Source organism: Sorex fumeus, unplaced genomic scaffold, assembly GCF_029834395.1.
Source record: "Sorex fumeus unplaced genomic scaffold, SorFum_2.1 ptg000008l, whole genome shotgun sequence".
NCBI classification, from domain to species: domain Eukaryota; kingdom Metazoa; phylum Chordata; class Mammalia; order Eulipotyphla; family Soricidae; genus Sorex; species Sorex fumeus.
The window spans coordinates 11401482-11425009 of NW_026606065.1; the positions used below are offsets into that span (position 1 = coordinate 11401482).

General features: G+C 43.6%; 1 protein-coding gene across 1 annotated transcript in view; it reads right to left on the reverse strand.

Moving 5' to 3' along the window:
• The window catches only part of KCNQ5 (potassium voltage-gated channel subfamily Q member 5), a 609327-nt gene that overhangs the window by 24979 nt on the left and 560820 nt on the right, over nucleotides 1–23528 (reverse strand). Inside the window, 1 exon segment of the mRNA XM_056109768.1 lies at nucleotides 71–179. Within this exon segment, the coding sequence (XP_055965743.1) occupies nucleotides 71–179 (109 nt within the window).

Consider the following 23528-nt stretch of genomic DNA (forward strand, 5'->3'; position numbering starts at 1 on the left):
AGCAACACTGGAATTCAAATGATCAGAGGCAGATCTCTGAATAATTTTTTTCTCCAAGAGTTTCACCAACCTGATAGCTCGAATGACGGTTTTTAGTGGTGGAGTGAGGTCTTCCACAGACACGTCACACTGGCATCCCTTTTCGTCATATACATCATCCGTGCCAAGCGCCGTGTCAGCTGTAAGAGCAAATTGCCAGTTAAGTGAACAGTCTCGCGGGCAACTGAAAACATGATGCTGAATCGGTCTGACTAAAGAATAGCAGGAGGGAACTCATCAGCGAAGTTTCTACATCAAGGTATATCAAAGGTTAGCCAGTTGTTTTTCCCAGCATTTTTTTTCTACAACTGCATCAATGTTAAGGGATTCCACAGGACTACCTGTTTCGAAGCTGTTTTCCCCGGGGAGGATGAAGCTCTTGAACTCTGTCTTTGCTGAGAGTTCAACATGAATGAACAACACTGTTGACTCATCCTTGTTCATTTGCCCAGTTCTTTGAAAACTCACGGTCAGCATTTAAATAACAGCTGTTTGGAGTTAGGGAAATAGGTTTTGGACACTTGAACTTGAATAACTGGCTTGAATCTATAGGGTTGGAAATCTCTTGACTCTATCAGTCCTATGGGCTAAATAAAAATACTCATCCGTCAGCTCCCCAAACATGACTAACTTCTCAATTTCTGGACACAAGCAAGCATCCAGCAGGAGAGTTTGCTTAAGGTAACACTGCCAAAACAGGGAACAGATTGGATAAAAAAAAAATCACAGTCTTGGGGGCTGAAGTGATAGTACAACTGGTAGGGCACATGCCTTGCATGCAGCTAGCCTGGGTTTGAACCCTGGCATCCCATATGGTCCCCTGAGCACCAGCAGAAGCAATAAATTCCTAAGTGAAGAATCAGGAGTAAGCCCTGAGAATCCTAGGCTGTGACCCCCAAACCAAGAAAAAAAAGATGGGTGTTAGAACATTGTATGACTGAAACGCGAACATGAACAACTTTGTAACTGTGTATGTCATGGTGACTTAATAGAAAATAAAACAAAAACAAAACAAACAGAAAAATAAGAAAGAAAAAAGGAAAAAGAAAAAAAAAACACAGCCTCGTAAACAGCCAAATCATTTCGGGATTAACTGTAAAATTTGGAAAAGTAGGAAAAGTTACAATAAATAACAAATTAGGATTTATAAAATTAAGAAGGAATGAATATATCATTACTATTTTGTTTTCAGTAGAAAATATTGCAAATAAGTTAAATTTGCAGTAATGAGGGTTTACTTGAAGATATTTTGGTTTTTAGACAATGAAAGTAAAGTAAAGTAAAGCAAAGGCCCTCCCGTTGATCATCGATTTGCTCGAGCAGGACCAGTAACGTCTCCATTGGAGACTTTGTTGTTACTGTGTCTGGCATATCGAATACGTCACGGGGAGCTTGCCAGGCTCTGCCGTGAGGGCGAGATACTCTCGGTAGCTTGCCGGGCTCTCCGAGAGGGGCGGAGGAATCGAACTCGGGTCGGCCATGTTGGCTGCGTGCAAGGCAAATGCCCTACCGCTGTGCTATCAATGAAGTATTAGAAAAATTAAAAATGAGGTTAGGACTGGGAATATGTCAGGAAATATGATGAAAGAAAGACGCTCTCTATCAAGGATTAAGAATGGTTCTACTATTATTTTTGGCTATGTTTAAATTTCTACAATGGACATGTACTACCTTGGTAACAAAATCAAGTAATAAAAAAGTACTAATGTGGATGAGCTATAGAATCTCTTTATTCATTTGGGGCAACTCAGAGAGGTAGATGAGTGAGACCCCTCCCTGCACCAAAGGAGCCAGCCCCGGCAGCTCAAAACCTCCAGAACTCAACTGCTGTGCTCACGGCCACTTTCCACACACTCAGATGAGCCTCACCCATGAGTGAATCTGTTCCTGTCTTGGACATCTCATACTTTACACCATTGATATACCAAGAGTAACACACCACATTTGATGGGGTTTAAAGTAGAAGGCAACCAATCTTAGGGGGAAATATATTTATACGGACATAGATATAAGCACACAAGGCTGAACCTTTAACACATGTTAGTAATCTCTTTTAGAAGGGTTTAATGGCTCCTGGGGTGAAATACAACAATCTTTACATACTTTCCTCTAAGAAACCTTTTTGGGATCATTTTTAGTGGTTTATTCATAACATAGGGCTGGAGCGATAGCACAGCGGGTAGGGCGTTCGCCTTACAAGCGGCAAACATGGCCGACCCGAGTTCGATTCCTCCGCCCCTCTCGGAGAGCCCGGCAAGCTACCGAGAGTATTCATATGCCAGACACAGTAACAACAAAGTCTCCAATGGAGACGTTACTGGGCCCGCTCGAGCAAATCGATGATCAACGGGAGGGCCTTTACCTTTACCTTTACCTTATTCATAACAAGCAATGCAAAATAGATTATTTAGGTTCTGCTTTGGGGGGCAGAGGTTGGGGCTCAAGATGGAAACATTCGAAATATGGTGGTGGGAAGGGTAATGGTGGTGGGATTGGTGTTTGAATATTAAATGTGATCAAATATTGTGAACAACTATATATATATATATATATATATATATATATATATATATATATATGGGCTAGAGCGATAGCACAGCAGTAGGGCGTTTGCCTTGCACGCAGCCAACATGGCCGACTCGAGTTCGATTCCTCCGCCCCTCTCGGAGAGCCCGGCAAGTTACTGAGAGTATCTCGCCCACACAGCAGAGCCTGAAAAGCTACCAGTGATGTACTCGATATGCCAAACACAGTAACAACAAGTCTCATGATGGAGACGTTACTGGGCCCGCTCGAGCAAATCGATGAACAATGGGAGGACCATGACGGTGACCGTGATATATATATATGACTCCAGAAAAAAAAGGCATTTCTTTAAATGGTGACGTGGGCTCCTCAGGCTGGGTGAAGCCTTTGTATACTACAAGTGGGTTCAGTTTCTGGCTACACTCAGTGTGATCCCTGAGCACAGTGCTCAGAGTAGCCCCCAAACATTGCTAGGTAGGGCTCTAGGACAAAACCAAACACACAATACAAGAAACATATGCTGTGGGACTAAAACTGCTTTGAAGGGGCCGGAGCGATAGTACAGCAGATAGGGCGTTTGCCTTGCCCACGGCAGACCCAGATTCAATCCCTGGCATCCCATATGGTCCCCCAAGGACCACCAGGAATAAGTTCTGAGTGCAGAGCCAGAAGTAATGCCTGGGTGTAGCTGGGTGTGACCCCAAAAAGCAAAAAAAAAAAACCCCTGCTCTGAAATGGATTTTTGTGATATAGGGACTGTAAGGAGTTGAGAAGCACTTTCTATGGTACTGCCTAGGTTATGCATCATATTTGGGTGGTTGGTATCAGAGGTGTATATACTGTGTTTTAAAAGAATCTTTGCCCTATAACTCCCCCCCTGCCCCGCAAACACACACCTCTTGTTGGTTTTTGGACCAAACTCATAGTAATAAGAAATCACTTCCGGTGGTGCACAGGAACCCTGTGTGGTGCTGTGGATCCAACGGGGTTGGCTGTATGCACGGCAAACACATTGCCCCTGTATTATCTCTCCTACCCTGATCTGTTCATTGCCATGGTTATAATATATTTAATTGAAACCTTAAAAAATATTGATCCTTAAATAAAAAAGTTGAAGTGATGAGAATAAAAATAAAAACAACTCTGGGTTGCTTTTGCTCTGCTCATTCTTTGTTTTCAAAGTCTTGAAGTGGAGAGGTTGTTCTGTTTGGGTGGAAAACATCCTGAAAGGCTATTGAAGTCTATTAGTTAAAGCAGTGCTTGTATTTGGACTGAAATTTCTGTCCACAGTTAAGTAAATACTATGTATTTACTCATGGTCCCCTGAGCAGTCTTTGCCTCTCCTTCCTCCCCTCTCCAGATTCTTTTTTTCTTTGCATTGCATTACTCTACATCTGAAAACAATCAGTGTTCAATAACAGATTAAGTCGTGACAAGCAATGAGTGAGGAGTGAGCAGGAGAAAGAGTTCATATACAGGCGTTATAGACGGCCCATACAATGTGCCCTTCTCTCCCGGATGCATTCACTTCTCTCCCGGAGTTCCAGATGAAACGTAGTGCTCTGAAAAACTCTGTGACCGACAGCTGGTGGTCACCTCAAGGACGCTGGCCACATTTTTGATAGGCGACTCACACAACCCAGCCCCTTTTGGCACCTAAACATCATGCCTGACGGTAGATGGTGCTCTTCTGGAAATCATCTATGATTTCTTTTGACTTGAGCTCAATCTGCACTTGTTGCTGCAGTAGACTGAACACTGTGCCCCCAAAGTCAAACCCACTTGGCACAAGGGTCTTTGCAGATGCAGGTAAGGAAAGGCTTACGATAAGATCATGCTGAATTAGGATGGACCCTGAAAATCCAGTGAGCATGCCCTTCTCAGACATAAAAGGAGAAGGCACAAGAATACAGAGAAGGAGAAAGCAAAGACTGAAAGGATGTGCCTACAAGCAGAGAACACCAAGGACTGCTGGTAACCACCTGAGATGATTACAGACAGCCAATCAACATGCTGATCTTGAGCTCTGTGCTTCTGGAACTGTGAGAGAATATACTTCTTTCATTCTTTTCCTCTAACTACTTGTGATCAGGTAATAAGTCTAGTTTAAAATTGTTTAAAATCTTGAGATTTCCTGGTACTAATCTTGGCCATTCTTGGGTGTTAGTCTCCTATTTTGTTACTCCATGGCTTGGAGGCCACCCACACATGCTAGGGGAAAAGGGAGCTCAGATAGAGAAGGGAGCATCAAATAAAGGGTGTTGGGAGGATCCTCCCAGGATGGGAGATTCATGCTGTAAATAGACTATAGACCGAACATGATTGCCACTCAATGCCTCTTTTGCAAACCACAGGACCCAAAAGGAGAGAGAGAGAACAAAAGGGAATGCCCTGCCACAGAGGGAGGGTGGGATGGGGGGCTTGGGGGGGTGGGAGGGATACTGGGATCCGTGGTGGTGGGAAATGGGCACTGGTGGAGGGATGGGTGCTGGATCATTGTATAATTGAAACCCAAGCATAAAAATTTGTAAGTCTACAACTGTACCTCATGGTGTTTCACTAATAAAAATTAAAAACAAAACTTGAGTTTTAAGTTTAAACCTTAAAAGAAAAAGATTAAACAGGCTAACAAAAGGTACTCATACTTTGCCTCTCTCCTTCCCTCCCTCCTTCCCTCCTTCCCTCCCTCCTTCCCTCCTTCCCTCCTTCCCTCCTTCCCTCCCTCTCTCCCTCCCTCCCTCCCTCCCTCCCTCCCTCCCTCCCTCCTTTCTTTCTTTCTTTCTTTCTTTCTTTCTTTCTTTCTTTCTTTCTTTCATTTTTTGCCACACCTGGCAGTGATCAGGGTTTGTTCCTAGCCTTGTGCTCAGGAATTACTCCAGGTAGGCTTGAGGGGGGATGCTGAGGACTGAACCTGGGCCAGCTGCATGCAAGGCAAGGGCTCTGGCCCCACATTTCTCTCATTTTTAAATCAGCCAGTTTCTGGTAATTTGGAAGTCCTGGCAAGTAATTCAATTGGGAAAACTTTTCTTAGTATCCAATTCTTCATTCAAGGACACAGATTATAGTAATAGTAAGAAGTGCTTTTTAGGGAAACCTACGTAATAAGAACTTAGTTGCTACAATCCCAATGCTAAATAGATTATCATTACTGTCTAATTTTTAGACTATGTGTGAGTTTCAAAAGAAGAGCATGTGGGCACATGTGGGACTCGAACATTTGGTGGCTGAGCCATTCCCCTGGCCAGCTCATGATGACGAATAAACGGACGAAGGACTGGGGAACGGAGAAACAGGGCTTAAGGCTGGTTGGTAGTTTATTTCTGTCTCCTCCCCAGCATAGTCCAATCTCTCCCTTACTGCACAATCATAGTTTTGGTTGTAGTCCAAGTCATCATAGTTCCATCATCCTAGTCCCTATCATAGTCCTTGTCTTTTCTTACCCCTTACAGCATAGTTATATAGAAATCAGACGGGTAGGGGTACACATAGGTGGGGTTGAACATTGTCATAACAACAAACAGATGTAAAGTCACTCTTTCAGGGGAAATTCTAGGAGATTAACTCAAGGACAAAAATCTCATCTGAGGGTTCAGCACTTTAGATTATTAGGAGATCCACTCAAGGGCGGGATTCCATCTGGGGTGTATTGCTTTCTCTTTTCCTCAGATAGTAATCCATTGAAACATTCATAGTAAATTTACTTCTTATATTATTTCTAGTCATTTTGTATGAACAAAGTAAGAGATATATTAAGCTTAAAGTTTGGCTCTTCCTGGGGACATCTCACTATGTATCCCAGACTATAGTCCTCAGGCCAGGTTACTCTTTCCCAGCAGGGTCCTCATTCAGTTACTTTTTTCTGTGTCATGACAGAATTTGTTCCATGACCATGCTCTTAACTTTTTATACTTATGGCACTTAACTTGTCCCCTTTCGATGCCAGGGTAGCTTACAGCTTGCCCTGGGTCCATCAATCTCTTCTTTGGGACCCTCATTTTGCCGGTGTTAGGAAAGGCAACTGAGACTTAAGTCAAGTAAATATGATGGATGCCCAGGAGTAAATATTACTGGAGTCAATTAATTCCTATGCCACAAAAGCATAGCATCAACTGCCTTCCTGTGTCTATATAAAAAGAGCATTGCTAAATAAACATGCAAAGGATATAAAGGAAAGAGAAAGGCAATGTAGGGTTATTTAGTGCTTGATGGAATTGGGTGTGCCTCAGGGGCACTGTTGTGGGAGTAGCTCAATAAACCTAATCTCACTGAGGGCAGAGCAAGGACAACCCAGTGCTACCCAATACGATGCAAGCAGAGAGCTCAGACACTCACCTGAGGACACAGGGAGCATAAGAGACAGGACCATATGTGAGATGAGGGCAGTAGGATTCAAGAGCTGCACTGTTAAATACTCTGGTCCCTGACTCCTTCCAGATGTGTCCTTCTAGCCTCATGCTGCACTAGTATCTTTTTCCACACTGCGTTTTCCATCACATGGCTATGAGTGTTTCTGTTTATTCTGTTTTCAGGGGAAGTGACTACTCAACACCGAGAGAGGAAAGGATTTGGGACATGGAGGTTTCTGTGGCCATCTGGTGGACCAGTCTATCTCCTAAAGTAGACCAAGAAGTATGACTAACTCCTGGTCATTGGGAAGGCGGAAGAATGGGCACACACAGGCGGGGTAGCTGCAACACCCTGGCCACCATTATGTAGCCATGCGAGGTACCAGCTGTTAGTCTTGCAGACGAAATCCAAATAATACGTGTTAGCAGGATTTCTGGTACAGATTCATAAGAAAAAATATTTTCAATTTGCCCCTTCATTTTTTTTCAAATTGAGATAAAAATGATTTACAATGGGCTGGATAGATAACACAGGAGGTATGGTGCTTGTCTTGCATGTGGCACCCTGGAACCAAAAGTTAGCCCTGAGCACTGCCTGGTGTGGCCCTCAAACAATAACAAAAAGTTTACAATGGTTTAAAGTTTTTAAACTATCACCAAAGGAACAAAGGAGCAATCACTGTGCTCTACTTGGTAACCTCAATTCTGTTTATTATCATTTGGCAGTGTTCCTTTATATACGGGCTATGAGTGAATTAACTGGCACTTGCCTTTCTCCTTCTGACTTATTTTATTTAGCGTAAAACCCGCTAGTTACACCCATATTGTAACAAAGTAAGATTTCTTTATTATAGCTGTGTGTATATATATCATTATTTGTCACCTGTTGATGGACATTTGGGTTGTTTTCAGATTTTGGCTATTGCAAACAGCATTGAATATAGGTGTACACAAGTGTGTGTGTGTGTGTGTGTGTGTGTGTGTGTGTGGTGCCAGGGATCAAACCTAGGACCTTATGCCTGCAAAACAATTGTTCTTCAGCTGTGCGATGGTCCTGTCCATCCATGGTATACATATATATCTTTTCAAGTTAGTGCTTTTGTATTCTTGAAATATCTGATAGTTACCAAGGAGTTAAATTACTGAGTTTTATTTATAATTCTTGGATAAATCTCTCTATACTGTTGAACCAGCTCAAAATGGTACCAACCATAAGAGTATTTGACATTACCCTTCAAAACAGAGGAATGTGACTGCTTTACCTCATTTGAACTACAGTGACAGACTTTTCTAACACAGCCCCACCTCATAGCTTTTCAGAAATAAACACTGCAGAAGATTCTGGAAGACAAATCTTGCAATGCTTGGGTCAGTGACTGTCTACACAAAGTTGTAAGTCTAAGCAACTGCAATACAACGATGCAGGTCCAAATAATTAAATGGCATGAAATATGGGTGCCTTGATCAAGAGGCAAACGACAGACTTTTCAGCAGTCTGTGTATGTGTGCTGTCACAGAAAGTACATGAGCAAGGACACTGCGAAGTGCTCTACTGGCACTGACTCTAGGTGGACCTGGGAACATCCCGCCTGATCACAGATAATCCAAACCTGAGAAGCTCCTAGTTTAAAACTGTTTCCCCTCACCCTGACTCTTTTTTTTAAATTTAATTTTATTTTTTAAAAATTTTTATTAGTGGGGCTGGAGCGATAGCACAGCGGGTAGGGCGTTTGCCTTGCACGCAGCCAACATGGCCAACCCGGGTTCGATTCCCAGCATCCCATATGGTCCCCCGAGCACCGCCAGGAGTCATTCTTGAGTGCATGAGCCAGGAGTAACCTCTGAGCATTGCTGGGTGTGACCCAAAAAGCAAAAACAAAACAAAAAAAATTTTTTTTTATTAGTGTGGGGCTGGAGCGATAGCACAGTGGGTAGGGTGTTTGCCTTGCACGCAGCCAACATGGCCGACCCGGGTTTGATTCCCAGCATCCCATATGGTTCCCCGAGCACCGCCAGGAGTCATTCTTGAGTGCATGAGCCAGGAGTAACCTCTGAGCATTGCTGGGTGTGACCCAAAAAGCAAAAAAAAAAAAACAAAAAAAAATTTTTTTTTATTAGTGTGGGACTGGAGCGATAGCACAGTGGGTAGGGTGTTTGCCTTGCACGCAGCCAACATGGCCGACCCGGGTTTGATTCCCAGCATCCCATATGGTCCCCTGAGCACTGCCAGGAGTAATTCCTGAGTACATGAGCTAGGAGTAACCCCTGAACATCGCCGGGTGTGACCCAAAAAGAAAAAAAAAATTATTAGTGAGACACCATGAGGTACAGTTGTAGACTTACAGATTTTTGTGCTTGGGTTTCAATTATACAATGATCAAATACTCATCCCTCCGCCAGTGCCCATTTCCCATCACCATGGATCCCACCCCCGTCCCCCCAGCCCACTCTGCCTCTGTGACAGGGCATTCCTTTTTGTTCTCTCTCGCCTTTTGACTCTTACCTAGAGCTGTCCATCCTATTCATTTTGTTTTTGGCTTTTGGGCCACACTCAGTGATTATTAGGCTTTACTCCTGGATCTGCACCCAGAGATCACTCCTGGAGGTGTTCAGGAGATCTCGTCTGGTGTGGTGGTGCCAGGATCAAACCTGGGACAACTGCATGTAAGGCAAGTGCTCTACCTGCTCTACCATCTCTGGTCCTCTATGCTATTTGGGAACAAAGGCTGGCAGAGGACGGGCACCCGTCACTAAGTGCTTTATATCTGAAATACATCTTACAATGGAATTTTATCACCCCACTTAATTACTTCAACCGAAGCATAACTTAAACCGTCTTTTTTCTTTTTTGGGGGGTGGGGGACACACCTGGCTGTGCTCAGGGGTTATTCTTGACTCTGCACTCAGGAATCACTCCTGGCAGGCTTAGAGGACTACATGGGATGCCGGGGATTGAACCTGGGTCGCTGCTTGCAAGACAAGTGCTTTACTTGTAGTACCATCGCTTCTGCCACTAAACTCTGCCTTAAAACAAAAAGTTTAATTAGGTAGGATCAGTAGTACAGTGGTGATAGTATTTGCCTTGTACCAACTTACCTGTGTTGATTCCCAGTTTCCTATATGTTCTCCCAAGCTCTGCCTGGAGTGATCCCTGAGTCTACACAGAGCTAGGAGTAAGCCCTGGGCACTGCCGGGTATGGCTTCTGACCCAGAATTTAAGTTTTGGGGCCAGAGAGATACTCACATGGGTGGCGTGCTTGCTTTGCCTGTGGTCTATTGGATTTGATCCCTGGCACCCCATAAGATATGCTGAGCAAGGCCAGGCATGATCCCTGAGCTTAGGGCCAGGAGAAGTACTGAATACGACGGATTATGGCCCAGAAACAAAACAAAAACATAAAATAAAAAAGGCCAGTTTAAGTTTGGTCAGAGCAAATGAATAGGAAATATATCCCTGATGGCCAGTGTTGAAGCAAGGACTGAATTAGGGAACTTCTGCTCCTTATTTTAATATTACAAAAGGTGTGTGTGTGCGGGGAGGGGGGGGCATTGCCATCCTTCTGCTTCATAAGTATCTCAGAATACCAATTTTCTTTTTCAGTGAGCTTAATCAGGCATTGCAATGTCGTTCTTATGATTCCCAGAGGCTTAACCCCTCTGTGAACTCAAGATCCTGGGGCAGGCTCTGCTTTTCAGCCTCCCAGCTGGCTCCCAGCCTTGCTGTTCTGAACATGTGGACTATGGGCACAGAACTCCAGGGGGGTGCTTGTTTCAACAGTCATCCAGTCACAAAGGGAAGAATGCCATGAGTTAGGAAACATCCCGTTTCCTGGGGCGGGGGGGGGGGGGGTTGGGGATGAGGCAGGGTGGGGGAGGCGTTATCCCCAGGGATGAGGACAGGATGAGACAGGATGAGATGCCTTTTCAAGTCAGCCCTTTGTCCCTTACCCTCTTGGTTCTATTCATTACCCAAATACTTGGTTCCCCTTCATTTGGAAACCTATTTCAGAGTTTTTGTTTTGTGCCACACCTACAGTGCATAGGGATTACTCTCAGGTCTGTGCCTGGGAGTCGCACCTGGAGAGGGCTCCAGCCTCAAAGCATGCAGTCCAGTCCTTGGTGTTAATTTCCTGGCCCTAGTTCCTGGTTCTCGTAAAGGATCAGGTAGACTAGATGACAAAGTGAGAAAAGGTGAAGAGAACATCCGTGGGCAGGCTCAGAGGCAACAGTACCTGATTTGCAAGTGGGAAGGCAGCAGCCACAAAGCAGCACCTGCCAGGGTGACCTGGGAGGACTGATCAAGGAGGAGCCTCAGAGCTGGAGAGAGAGTACAGTGGGTAGGGCACTTTCCTTGCAAGCGACTGGCCCGAGTTTCATCCCTGGAACCCAAGATGGTTCCCTGAGCTTTCTAGGAATAAGCCCTGAGCCCTGCAAACAAACAAACGAACAAATCAAAAACAAATAAATAAAAAGGAGTCCCTGAACACAGCTGGGTGTGGCACCACAAAAAACAAAGCAAAAGAAAACACCCCAAATCCCCAAACTTCCAAAATGGGCAACCCAGAGTGAGTATCACAACACCTTATGTACATGACCCCTTGTCCATGACAGCAAACTCACAGCAAAAAAGAACAGGTAGTGAAACATTTATAGAACATTCTACACAAGGGCCAGGAATATTGCCCCATAGTTGGAAGCCTGTCTCATCAGCTGGGGGAGAAGGCAGATGGAATAGAGAAGGGATCACTAAGACAATGATGGTTGGAGAACTCGTTTGGGATGGGAGATGTGTGCTGAAAGTAGAAAAAGGACTAAACATGATAACCTCTCAGTATCTGTATTGCAAACCATAATGCCTAAGAGGAGAGGGAGAGAGAGAGAGAGAGAGAGAGAGAGAGAGAGAGAGAGAGAGAGAGAGAGAGAGAAAGAGAGAGCATGGGGAAATTGTCTGCCATGGAGGTAGGGGGGAGGTTGGAAAGCAGGGTATGCTGGGGACATTGGTGGTGGAGAATGTGCACTGGTGGAGGGATGGGTGTTTGATCATTGTATGACTGAAACTCAAACATGAAAGCTTGTAACTGTATCTTATGGTGATTCAATAAGAAATGAAAATTAAAAAAACACTCTAGAAAATTATGCTAAGTACAAAGATCAGCTCTGTTCCCTCTATGAATGTTTATAACCAAAATGCAGGTATTTAGGGAAAAAACACCATGCAATTTCAGTTCTTTCTCTTTATCACTTCCTCTGATAGGTAAGATTTCAGTTTTCCATTTTTTTTTTACAAAATGATTGTTTTTCAGAGATGATGGCACTTTAAAATCACCAGGGCATCTGCCTTATGGACCAAAAAGGTTAGGAAACTGGGATTCCTCGCCTTCCTTTTTTGAGGGGGACTTGGGCTGTTCCTAGTAGTGCTAGGAGCCATGGGTGCTGGGGATCAAACTCATGCCTTCCACATGCAAAAGATGCTCTTCCAGTCCTTTGAGTCATCATCTCCAAGCCCCTTTTGTTGTTTATTTTTTGGGGCTATAACCAGAAATGCTTAGGGCAGGGCATACTTCTGGGTCTGCGCCCAGGGATCACGCCTGGTATGCTCAAGGACCATATGGGCCGCCAGAGATTGAAGCCAGGCCAGTCACATAAAGGCAAGAGCCCTATATACTATCTACTCTCTCCAGTTCCTCCTAGATTTTTAAATAAGCTTCCCAGAGGAATCTGGTGTGAAGTCAGAGGAGAGGCCCTCTGATGATAAGGGGGAAATCACGGGGTTCCAGGTTTCTCTTAGACCAAACTGGGAGTATATTTAACTTGAACACCGCTGGATTCAAACTAAATTTTCCACATCTCTCCAGGCATCATTCATGTATTTTGTAAGGACCAATTTGAGGCAAAAGAGGCTAAGACAATAGGAAATTACCTTATAAAAAAGAACTGAACTCCCTCTTGATAGGGCTAGAGAGACATACAGGGTGTTAAGGCACTTTCCTTATATGCAGCTGACCCTAGTTAGATCACCAACACCACATATGGTCTTGAGCACAGCTGCAAGTGATGCCCAAGCCCAGGAATAAATCCTGAGAACCATCAAGTCCCTCCATGCCCAAATGCCTTAACACACTGGTGATTGATCAAAGAAAAAGTCTGGATTATCTTGGGGTTCAAGCTAAAGTCCTCAAATTCCTGAATTCCAATTTTGTCTTCTATTCCTCAGTCATCTGAATGAAATATTACCATTTTCAGGCCTTGGGTTTTTTTTTTGGCTTTTTGAGTCCCATCCGATGTTTCTCAGGGGTTACTCCTCACTTTTCACTCAGGAATTATTTCTGGTGGTGCTTGAGGAACCATATTAGATGCCGGGAATTGAACCTGGGTCGGCCATGATGGCACTTTAAAATCACCAGGGCATCTGTCCCATGGACCAAAAAGGTTAGGAAACTGGGATTCCTCGCCCTTCTTTTTTGAGGGGGATTTGGGCTGTTCCTAATAGTGTTAGGAGCCATGGGTGCTGGGGATCAAACTCATGCCTCCCACATGCAAAAGATGCTCTTCCAGTCCTTTGAGTCATCTCCAGGTCGGCAAGACAAACACCCTACCCACTGTACTATTGCTCCAGCCCTGCTTGGAGTTTTTTTTTCCTTGAAAAATTCACTGTTGTTTTTACATGCAAAAGCTTACATGTTCATAGATTGAAATAATAAAATCAAATTGTCAAAACCTGGCAGAAAACATTTCTTTGGTTTATAGAAGAATGATAATCTCTTGCTATTTGGGTCAAAAAGAAATTACAAAGTAGACAGCTGACAGTTTTAATCATGAAGACAGAAAATGTTACCACCTGAAATAATAAATTATGCTACAAAGAAAATTGTTTTATTAGAAAAAAATGAAGAGATATGAAAAGGCTTAATAAGTCCTTACTTGAATGAATAAAAATTCAAAATGTACATTCAGGAGAGATCATGAATAGAAAAAAATAATTGAAAACAATTCAATCTTATAAACATTTCTAAAAAAATTAAAGTTTGTGAAAGTATAGTCTCATTCATATCTTATTAGCAAGAGAGTAATAACTACTACTGACACAAAATTGGCATAAAACTGAAACTAGAGAGATAGCTTAATGGACCGAGCTCATGTTTGGGCAGGTACCACATGGCTCCTTGAGCCCATCCAGGAGTGACCCCTGAGCACAGAGCAAGGGAAAGAGGGAGAGAAAGAGAGAAAGAGAGAGAGGGAGGGAGGGATTAAGGAAGGGAGGGAGGAAGAGACTACCAGGGAGAGACGGAGAGAGACAGAGAGGGAGAAAGAGACACACAGAGAGAGAGAGATGGGGGGGAAGGGGAAGAGAGAGCAGGGATCACACGCCTTGCATGCAGGGGCAGAGTTAGAACCTTGGTTCTAATATGGTCCCTGTCCCCTGAGTACCACTAGGGGATAGTCCCATACACTGAGCAAGGGGTAGCTTCTAAGCATCACTAGCTGTGCCTACCCCCCACTCCCATGCGACACAAACTAAACCAGATCAATAAACAACAACAAAAAACCCCAAATTGACATAAACTTAGTATACTTTGATACTGATAATAACAACATAAGCTGGAACAAAGTTTTATGTCAATACAACTATTAAATCCACAATTATGCAATTTTGCACTAGAGATTAAGAATAATTTCAAAAAGAGAGATTGCTTAACGTGCTGGAGAGATAATAGAGGGATGGAATTTGGGTCAGCCATGTGCAAGGCAAGAGCATTAACCCCTGTCCTCTCTGTCCTTTCTACTCTCTTCAGCCCAAGACTGAATTTTTTTTTCTTTTTGGGTCACACCTGGCAATGCTCAGGGGTTACTCCTGGTTTTGCACTCAGGAATTACTCCTGGCTGTGCTCAGGGGATATGGGATGCTGGGAATTGAACCCGGGTTGGCCGCGTGCAAGGCAAACGCCCTACCCGCTGTGCTATCACTCCAGCCCCAAGACTGAATGTTTTACTGGAAGTTTCACATCTCTAAAATATGTTACTATACCACACCCTCTACCAAAGTACCAGTGTCCCTCCACCACAGTGCAATGGAGCTGTATCAACTTTGAGCATGTAAATTTTAAGTTAAATCAAAAAGAATGAGAAAAAAATCACTTCTATCACTTAGAGTTCTAGGGTTGAGACAAATGCTATTAAACATTATCCTTTGTTTTTTCCCTCTGCATTAATAGATTTTTTTAAAAACTTTTTTGGGTTGTTGTTATTTGCAGCAGTGCGCAGGGCTTACTTCTGGCTCTGTGCTCAGGGATGACCTCTGGCTAGGCTCCTTCGGGGCTCTGGTGCCAGGATCAAACTTGGGTCATGTGCAAGACAAGCACCTTATCTGCTGTATTCAGATGTTCCAGCCCCTGCTTTAACAGATGCTTCATGTCAAAGTCAACTTTTCTCAGATTCAGAGTTGAACTTCTCTGGTTACCAGCCGAGGCCACGTCACTTGGTAGCTCACAAGCTCCCATTTATCCTCATGTTAGTAGAATTTTTCTCTCATGCTCCAGCTACTGCTGACTGCCAGCAAGCTTTTGCATCATCCCCTTTGGATACTCTCCCAGGGAATAACTACCGTCTCCATGCTTCCATCTATTCCCATCTACTCTACTTTCTTCCTTCCCCCCTCCCCTTCTTTTAAACTGATTATCCCAGGGAACTGAATTTGAAAAAGGCAGATTGTAAGCACAATATACAAGGGACCCCAAAGAAACAGTGGACATCAAAAAAAAGTAGGGCAATATTAAAATATTTTTACAAGAAACCTTAAGATTTTCAGCATGCATATTTTGGTTTTTTTGGGGGGGCCACACCTGGTCGTGCTCAGGGGTGATTCCTGGCTCGGTGCTCAATAGAACTGTATGTGTTGCTGGGAATTCAAACCAGGGTCAAGGCCAGTGCAGCCCTAGGCAAGGCAACTGTCTTAATTCCTGAATTGTCTCTCCAGCCCGTATGGATTTGATTGTAGTGTGTGTGTGTGTGTGTGTGTGTGTGTGTGTGTGTGTGAGAGAGAGAGAGAGAGAGAGAGAGAGAGAGAGAGAGAGAGAGAGAGAGAGAGATACCTGCTGCACTCAAGAATTACTCCTGGCTGTACTCGGACCACATGCAGTGCCGGGGATTGAACCAAGCTTGACTGCCTGCAAGGCAAGTGTTGTAACTCCTGTACTATCCCTCTAGCCCCTATAGCTTTCTGTTTGTTTGTTTCTGTGACAAAACGAGGAACCCAGGAGCTACTCCCAACTCCTGGTGGTGCTTGAGGGACCACGGATGCTGGGTTATGAGCTGGGCCTTCCTCATGAGTGCATGCACTCCAGTCCACTGAGCTGCCTCTCCAGCCCATATATAACTATTAAGACATTTTTAATGTAATAAAAGAGAAATTTTTCTAATATTCAAAACTTATAGTTTAGATAACAGGATTAAAATAATATTTGTTAAAAAAGTTCGAACTTATCTATTCAGTCAGGGATGGGTGCCTCCCAGGAGGTTGTTCAGGGCCGGAGGGCCCCTCCTGGTGGTACTTGGCCAGCAGGGCGGGTGCTTCAGTGCTGGCCCAGAAGAACGTGACTCTGTGGTTCCAGGGATCACCACAGCTTTTCGTGGTCATGCTCAGGAGAACCCCAAGGGGATGCCCATGATTCTTGGGGTACCTGTGGTGCGGGGCATTGAACAGGGATTGGGCCCACGCAAGGCTTGCACCCCAACCCCTGTTCTATCTCTCCGCCCCCCCCCCACATGAAATTTTATTTTGGTTTTTGGGTCACACCCAGCAATGCTCAGGGGTTACTCCTGGCTCTGCACTCAGGAGTTACTCCTGGTGGTGCTTGAGGGACCATATTGGATGCTAGGAATCGAACCCAGGTCAACTGCGTGCAAGGTAAACAGCCCTGGCCCGAAATTTTTAATGTATTTTGACAAAACCCCATCATTTGGAAGCTGAGGGTTAACAGTTACAAAACGTCACTGTTGAACAAATTCTTTTGTTCTGGCACAAAATCAGGAGATAGAAAATAAGAAGATATAAAGAAACACACAAAAATCTCTTAGGCCAGTAAATGGGACCGGCCTCTGTGTTTGCCCCTCAGGGATGCCTTGGCGGGTTTCTGTGCCCAGGAGACAAGGCCCAGATGCTAATTTACTGAAACTCAGCAAAATGCTTCTTTGTAGAACAAAGGCAACATGTAACAGTAAAGAAAAGGCATGAATTCCCAGGAGTGTCATCTAGACTTTCCAGGATAGATGGACTGTACTTTGGGGTCCCTGGCAAGAGCAACCACTTGCTCCTTCACTAAAGGTGCTCTATTTCCTTAATCAACTGTGTTCTGCATAGAAAGACTGCACTCATTTGTGGAATATAAAGTAACAGAATGGGAGACTTACACCCCAGAATAGTAGAGATGAATACCAGGAGGTTTGCTCCATAGCTTGGAAGCCGGCCTCACATGCTGGGGGAAAAGGCAGATCAGAAAGAGAAGGGACCACCAAGTATGGAGTGCTTGGAGGGCCTGCTCGGGATGAGAGATGTGTGCTGAAAGTAGACTATAGACCAAATGATGACCACTCAATACCTCTATTGCAAACCACAATACCCAAAAGAAGAGAGAGAATGAAAGGGAATGCCCTGCTACAGAGGCGGGGTGGGATGGGGCAGGGTTAGTGGAAGGGATACAGGGAACATTGGTGGTGGAGAATGGGCACTGGTGAAGGGATGGGTACTTGATCATTGTATGATTGAAACGTAAGGACGAAAGTTTGTAAGTCTGTAACTGTGCCTCACGTTGATTCATTAAAACAAAACAAAAACAAAAAATTGTCTTCTGCTTATGGTTCTCAGTAAATGGTTTCACAAAGCTACATATGGCTCCTCATCACCAAATATTCTCTGTTACTTTGTCACTGTCCTGTCACTGTCCTCCTGTTGTTCATCGATTTGCTGGAGCGGGCCCAGTAATGTCTCCATTGGAGACTTTGTTGTTACTGTGTTTTGGCATATCGAATACATCATGGGTAGCTTGCCAGGCTCTGCCGTGTGGGCAAGATACTCTTGGTAGCTTGCTGGGCTCTCCGAGAGGGGTGGAGGAATCGAACCTGGGTCAGCCGGGTTGGCTGCGTGCAAGGCAGACGCCCTACCAGCTGTGCTATCGCTCTAGCCCTCCAGCATTATAAGGGATATAAAAGATGTTTATGACTTTATTGCCCGTTCATAGCTCCTCCTGGCTCTCCATTAGGGTTCCGTTCCTGGGATACTCAGGAGACCATATCGAGTTGGGATCAAACTAGGGTTGGTCACATGCAAAGCGATGTATTTCTCCTGTACTCTCTGGCTCTCCTGCACTTCTAATTTTAAATTGAACTGCCAACTGTAGGCTACTTTAATATTACTATGAGAGACGGAAGACAATGTTCTCTCAATATTCTTCTATGAATAGAAGAATTTTGATGTCAGCACAAAAAGCTAAACAGATCTCTCTTGTTTTCTGTAAGATTGAAATTAGTAAAGTAAAAAAGGCAATTGAGATTAATTTTTCTCTATCAGGACAATGTAACACTAATAGAACTATAACTATATTATGAGATATTAAGCAACTGCAAGCTACTTTTGGATTCTTTACTCCCTTGTGCTTTTCCAAAAGCAACCTTTATCCCAGAACCTCATAATATTACTATTACAGTAGAAACAGATTGTGAAACTTTAGTCTTGTGACTATTGTTTATTCAATTTTGAATCTTAGGGGATTTGGAATGCATAGTTTATAAGTGAGCTCTTACTAGAAATTAGAAAATCACATCATGAAATTCTGAGAAAAGTAAAAGGCAGTGTGATAAGGAAAGTTTTGATGTGTCTGTGAGCATAATAAATAAATATATTTTCTTTAATTTTTTCTAGGTTGTAAGAACGAAATTATTCAATAGTTTTACTTGGTTCTAAAAGGATTCTTATTGAAAAGCCTAAGAATTTATTGGCCTCAGAATAAAATACTGTTTTGAATTTTTAAAGCAAACTTGTAGTTAGAGAAAATTTTAGTGTTTTGAATAAGCAATTGGATTTTCCAAGGTGTTTTTTTTTTTTTTTTTGGTGGGGAGAAGGTACTGGGTCACACCTAGCAGTCTTCAGGGCTTACTCCTGGTTCTGCACTCAGGAATATCATTTCTGTAGTGATTAGGGAACCATATAGGGTGCTGGGAACTGAACTCAGGTCAGTCATGTGCAAGATAAGCAACTTATCTACTGTAATATCTCACTGGCCCCAGTTAGATGCAATGTATATAGCAAGTACTGTTAACACAAATATTAATGATTGAGAGAAACTGCATGACTCAGCTGTGCTTGTCACTTACTTTGTTTCTGATATTATGACATCCTTGATATGAAATCGAAAATTAAGAATGCAGAATAAGTGAAGAAATAAAGAGATATATTCAAATATTTTGTCAAATAAAGTACAGTTGAGACTGGAGAGGTAGAACTGCTGGCAGAGTGTGGCCTTGCACACGGCTGATTCAGGTTTGACCCCCAGGAACACAAATGGTCCCTCACACCCCATCAGGAGTGATACCTGAGCACAGAATCTCTGAGTAACACTGAGTATGGCTCCAAAGCAAAAACAACTAAATATGCCAAAAGAAATAATAAGCCAGTGAAGTCCAATTTATCTCTCCTTCCACTTGCCATTGTTAGATCTATATTTATTTCTATAAATAATTCATTCTGAAAAAATTTGACTTGAATATTTTTCTTTTTTCTTTTTGGCAGTGCCAGGGATGAAATCTAGGTCCAGGCAGCTGTAGAGTAATGGTAAGCTCTGTACCATGAAACTACATCCCTGGTCTTTGACCTGAGAGGCCTTTAAGACTTGCTAGGTTCTTGGGAAGACTTTCATAGTAAAGAGAAAATACAATTTATTTTTTTTAAAATGTAGGCATTACTAATAAGAGAGAGAACAAAAGGGAATGCCCTGCCACAGAGACAGGGTGGGGTGAGGGGGATGGGGGTGGGAGGGATACTGGGATCCATGGTGTTGGGAAATGGGCACTGGTGGAGGGATGGGTGTTTGATAATTATATAATTGAAACCCAAGCACAAAAATTTGTAAGTCTGCAACTGTACCTCATGATGTCTCACTAATAAAAATTTTAAAAAAATGTAGGCATTGTGATTCATAACACTGCTTGTGATAGGGTTTTATGTATACAACTACCCTCACTAGAGTGTCTCCCTCCCTTCAAAACGCAACCCCCTCCTTTTTTCTTGTTTTGTTGTTTGTTTTATTGGGCTACAACTTGCAGGGCTCAGGGCCTCCTGAGTAGGGCTTGACGGGGATCATATGGAATGCCGAGGAATAAACCTGGATTCTAACCACATCATGGCAAGAGTCCTACCCCCTGTCCAGTCCCAAGCAATTAACTTTTTTTAAAAAAGTTTTTGGACCACACCCAGCAATGCTCAGGGGTCACTCCTAGCTTTGTGCTCAGGAATCATTCCTGGTGGTGCTTGAGGAACCATAGGGGATGCTGGGGGTCGAACCCAGGTCGGCTGCATACAAGGCAAATGCCCTTCCTGCAGTGCTATCACTCCTGCCCCACCAAGCAATTAACTTTTTTTTTTTTAAGCAATTAACTTTTGAGTGGACTTGACTACTTGAAATCCCAAAGCAGAAGTTTGCCAATTAAAAACAAACAAAGCAAACCTCCCTCCACAAGATCCACTGAATCTTGTGACATACACACTTATGACATAATTTCCCGTCTGGATTTGGTGGCAGACCGAGGGGTTTGTAGGATGGCTGGGTGGCTTTGAGCTTCCAGAGCAAGATGAAGCCATGAGCACCTCTGTGGGTGGTGAGACAATCCTGACAGCCCCAAGGTCTGGGATGCCGGAGAGCTGAAGCAAAAGAAGGTGGACTGAGCATGCATATCTAATTGATCTCTCCGAAAAGCCTGCTGAAACCCCAGTGAAGAGCTGCTAAAACAACAAGAAGATATCTATATGCATATGTATGTGTGTGTGTGTGCACACACACTCACTCACACACTCACACACACACTCACACACACACACACACACAGAGAGGAGGCAGCAAGAACAGTTTGGAAGTGAAAAGCAGATGGACGAGTTAGGTAACTGACTAGCTGATATCAGAGAGAAAATCCTGTGCCAACACTGGGAAAAGCTGAGAAAGAAAATTTACACTTCAGAAAACTCAAAAGGCCCAGGAATGGGTAGCATGAGGCACCTCTTGGGGATAACTAGGACAAGAACGCTTGCGAGCAATCTGCCCCACACTCTGGGGACACGGTCTTCTCCTGCAGGAGGAGCCTGACTGGGAGTCTCAGGGCCAGCTGAAGGTTGGGAGTTCTATCAGAAACGAGGTGTCAAGTAACCATTGAGACTCTGAGTGGTGAGATGAGTTGATGCTATAACAAGGGGAGCAAGACCTTTAGCCTCCAGGTAGGGATTGGGTAAGTACTTAAAACATCTGATGAGTTCTCTTTGGGAGTTAAAGATACTAACACTAGGGCCAGAGAGATAGTACAGGAGAAGGCCCTTGCCTTGCCTGTAGCTGACCCTGGTTTGGATCCCTGGCACCATCTATGGTCCCCAAAGCACAATGCCAGGAATATCCCCTCAGCACTATCTCTTTTGTCTTTTGTTCATTTTCTTTCTATATTTTGTTTTATTGAATCACTGTGAGATTACAAGTTACAGGTTCAAGTCACTGTGCGATTACAAGATTACAGAATCACAGTTACAAGTTTTCATGTTTGAGGTACAATCACACAATGATCAAACACCCATCCCTCCACCAGTGCACATTCCCCACCACCAATCTCCACAGTATACCCCCACTTTCCCACCCTCCCCCTGCCTCTATCCTTTTGCTCATTTTCACATTGATTTTTGTTTTCAAAGATTGGGTGTGAAGAGTACTGTATATGTTTTAGATGTTACTCTTCTGTTATATATGTGGTCTGAAAATATTTGCCCTCAATCTTTAGCTCGACCTTTACATTTCACTTTTTTGGTTGTTGTTGGCCTGGTGGTGCTGGCCTGACAGGTTGGTGCTCAGTCTTGCGTGCTCACCTGGAGGGGAGGCTTGAGGTGCTGTGTAGAGCTGGGGTTAGAGTTTGGGGCCTTGAGCATGCAACATGCTCACCACCTCCTTTGAACGGCCTCCCTGGCTCTTCACTTATCTTTTTGTCCTTTTAAAGAAGATGGTTTGCAGAGCTATCTTTTAACTTTGGATGAAGTTCAGTTTATCACGTTTCTTTTTATAAACTGTGCTTTTGGTGTCGAGTCTGAACTTTTCCTTAGCATTAGATTCCAAAGATTTCTCTCATGTTTTTGTAAAGGCTTTATAGTTGCATAGTTTTAAATGTTATTGTTATTGTGGGTTCCACACACTTTGTGGTGCTGGTGTGTGCATGTGTGTATGTGTGTGGCTAAGGATTGAACCCAGGGCCTACTTCCTACAGCTTTACATTTTTTTTTTTGGCTTTTTGAGTCACATCTGGCAATGGTCAGAGGTTACTCCTGACTCCTCTGCAGTCAGAAATTACTACTGGCAGTCCTCGGCGGGTCATATGGGATGCCAGGGATCAACCTGGGTCAACCACGTGTAAGGCAAATGCCCTCCCCGCTGTACTACCTCTCTGGCACATAAATCTTTACATTCTGTTTAAATCCAGGATCCATCTTGTGTTCATCTTTATTATTTAACTTTTAAAATATGTATATCCAATGCTTTGGTAAAATATTCTTCTTGAAATTTGGTTTCGGGGCCATATCTGGTTGTGCTTGAGAGCTATCCCTGGTTCATTGCTCAGGGGTTGTTCCCAGTGTGTGGTGCCAGGAATCAAACCCAGAACTCCTTTATGAAAAGTGTGAGCTCAAGGCCTATGAGCTATTTCCTTCAGTCCCAAATAAAAATTCCTTGAAATAAACAACCTCAAAATCTCATGAATAATATTGGCTCTTACTACAAGTGCCAGTCTCTTTCCTGTTCTGTCATATCCCACCCCATCCAATCAGAGTATTTTCCAGTCTTACCCCACAAGCTCCCATTTCACTCTCTTTTTTAAAAATTGAATCATCATTGTCCTACAAACAATAAATTGATGTTGACATATCCTTAAAAAAATTGAATCATCATGAGATACAATATCAAAGCTTTCATGATTGAGTTTCAGTCATACAATGATCGAATACCCATCTCTCCACCAGTGTACATTTTCCACCACCGATGTCCCCAGTATGCCTCCTGCCACCCCCACCCACCCCACCCCATCCCCTGCCTCTATGGCAGACTTTTCCTTCTTACTCTCTGTCTCCTTTTGGGCATTAGAGTTTGCAATACATTTACTGAGAGGCCACTAAGTTTGGTTCTTTGTCTACTTTCAGCACACATCTCCCTCCTGAGTGATCCCTCCAACCATCACTGACTTAGCGGTCTCTTTTTAATCCCAGCTGCCTTCTCCCCCAGCACATGAGGCAGACTTCCAGGTAGAGCAATCCTCCTGGCCTTTGTCTCTACTCTCCTTGGGTATTAATATCATACTATGATTTTTTCATATTCCATAAATGAGTGCAGT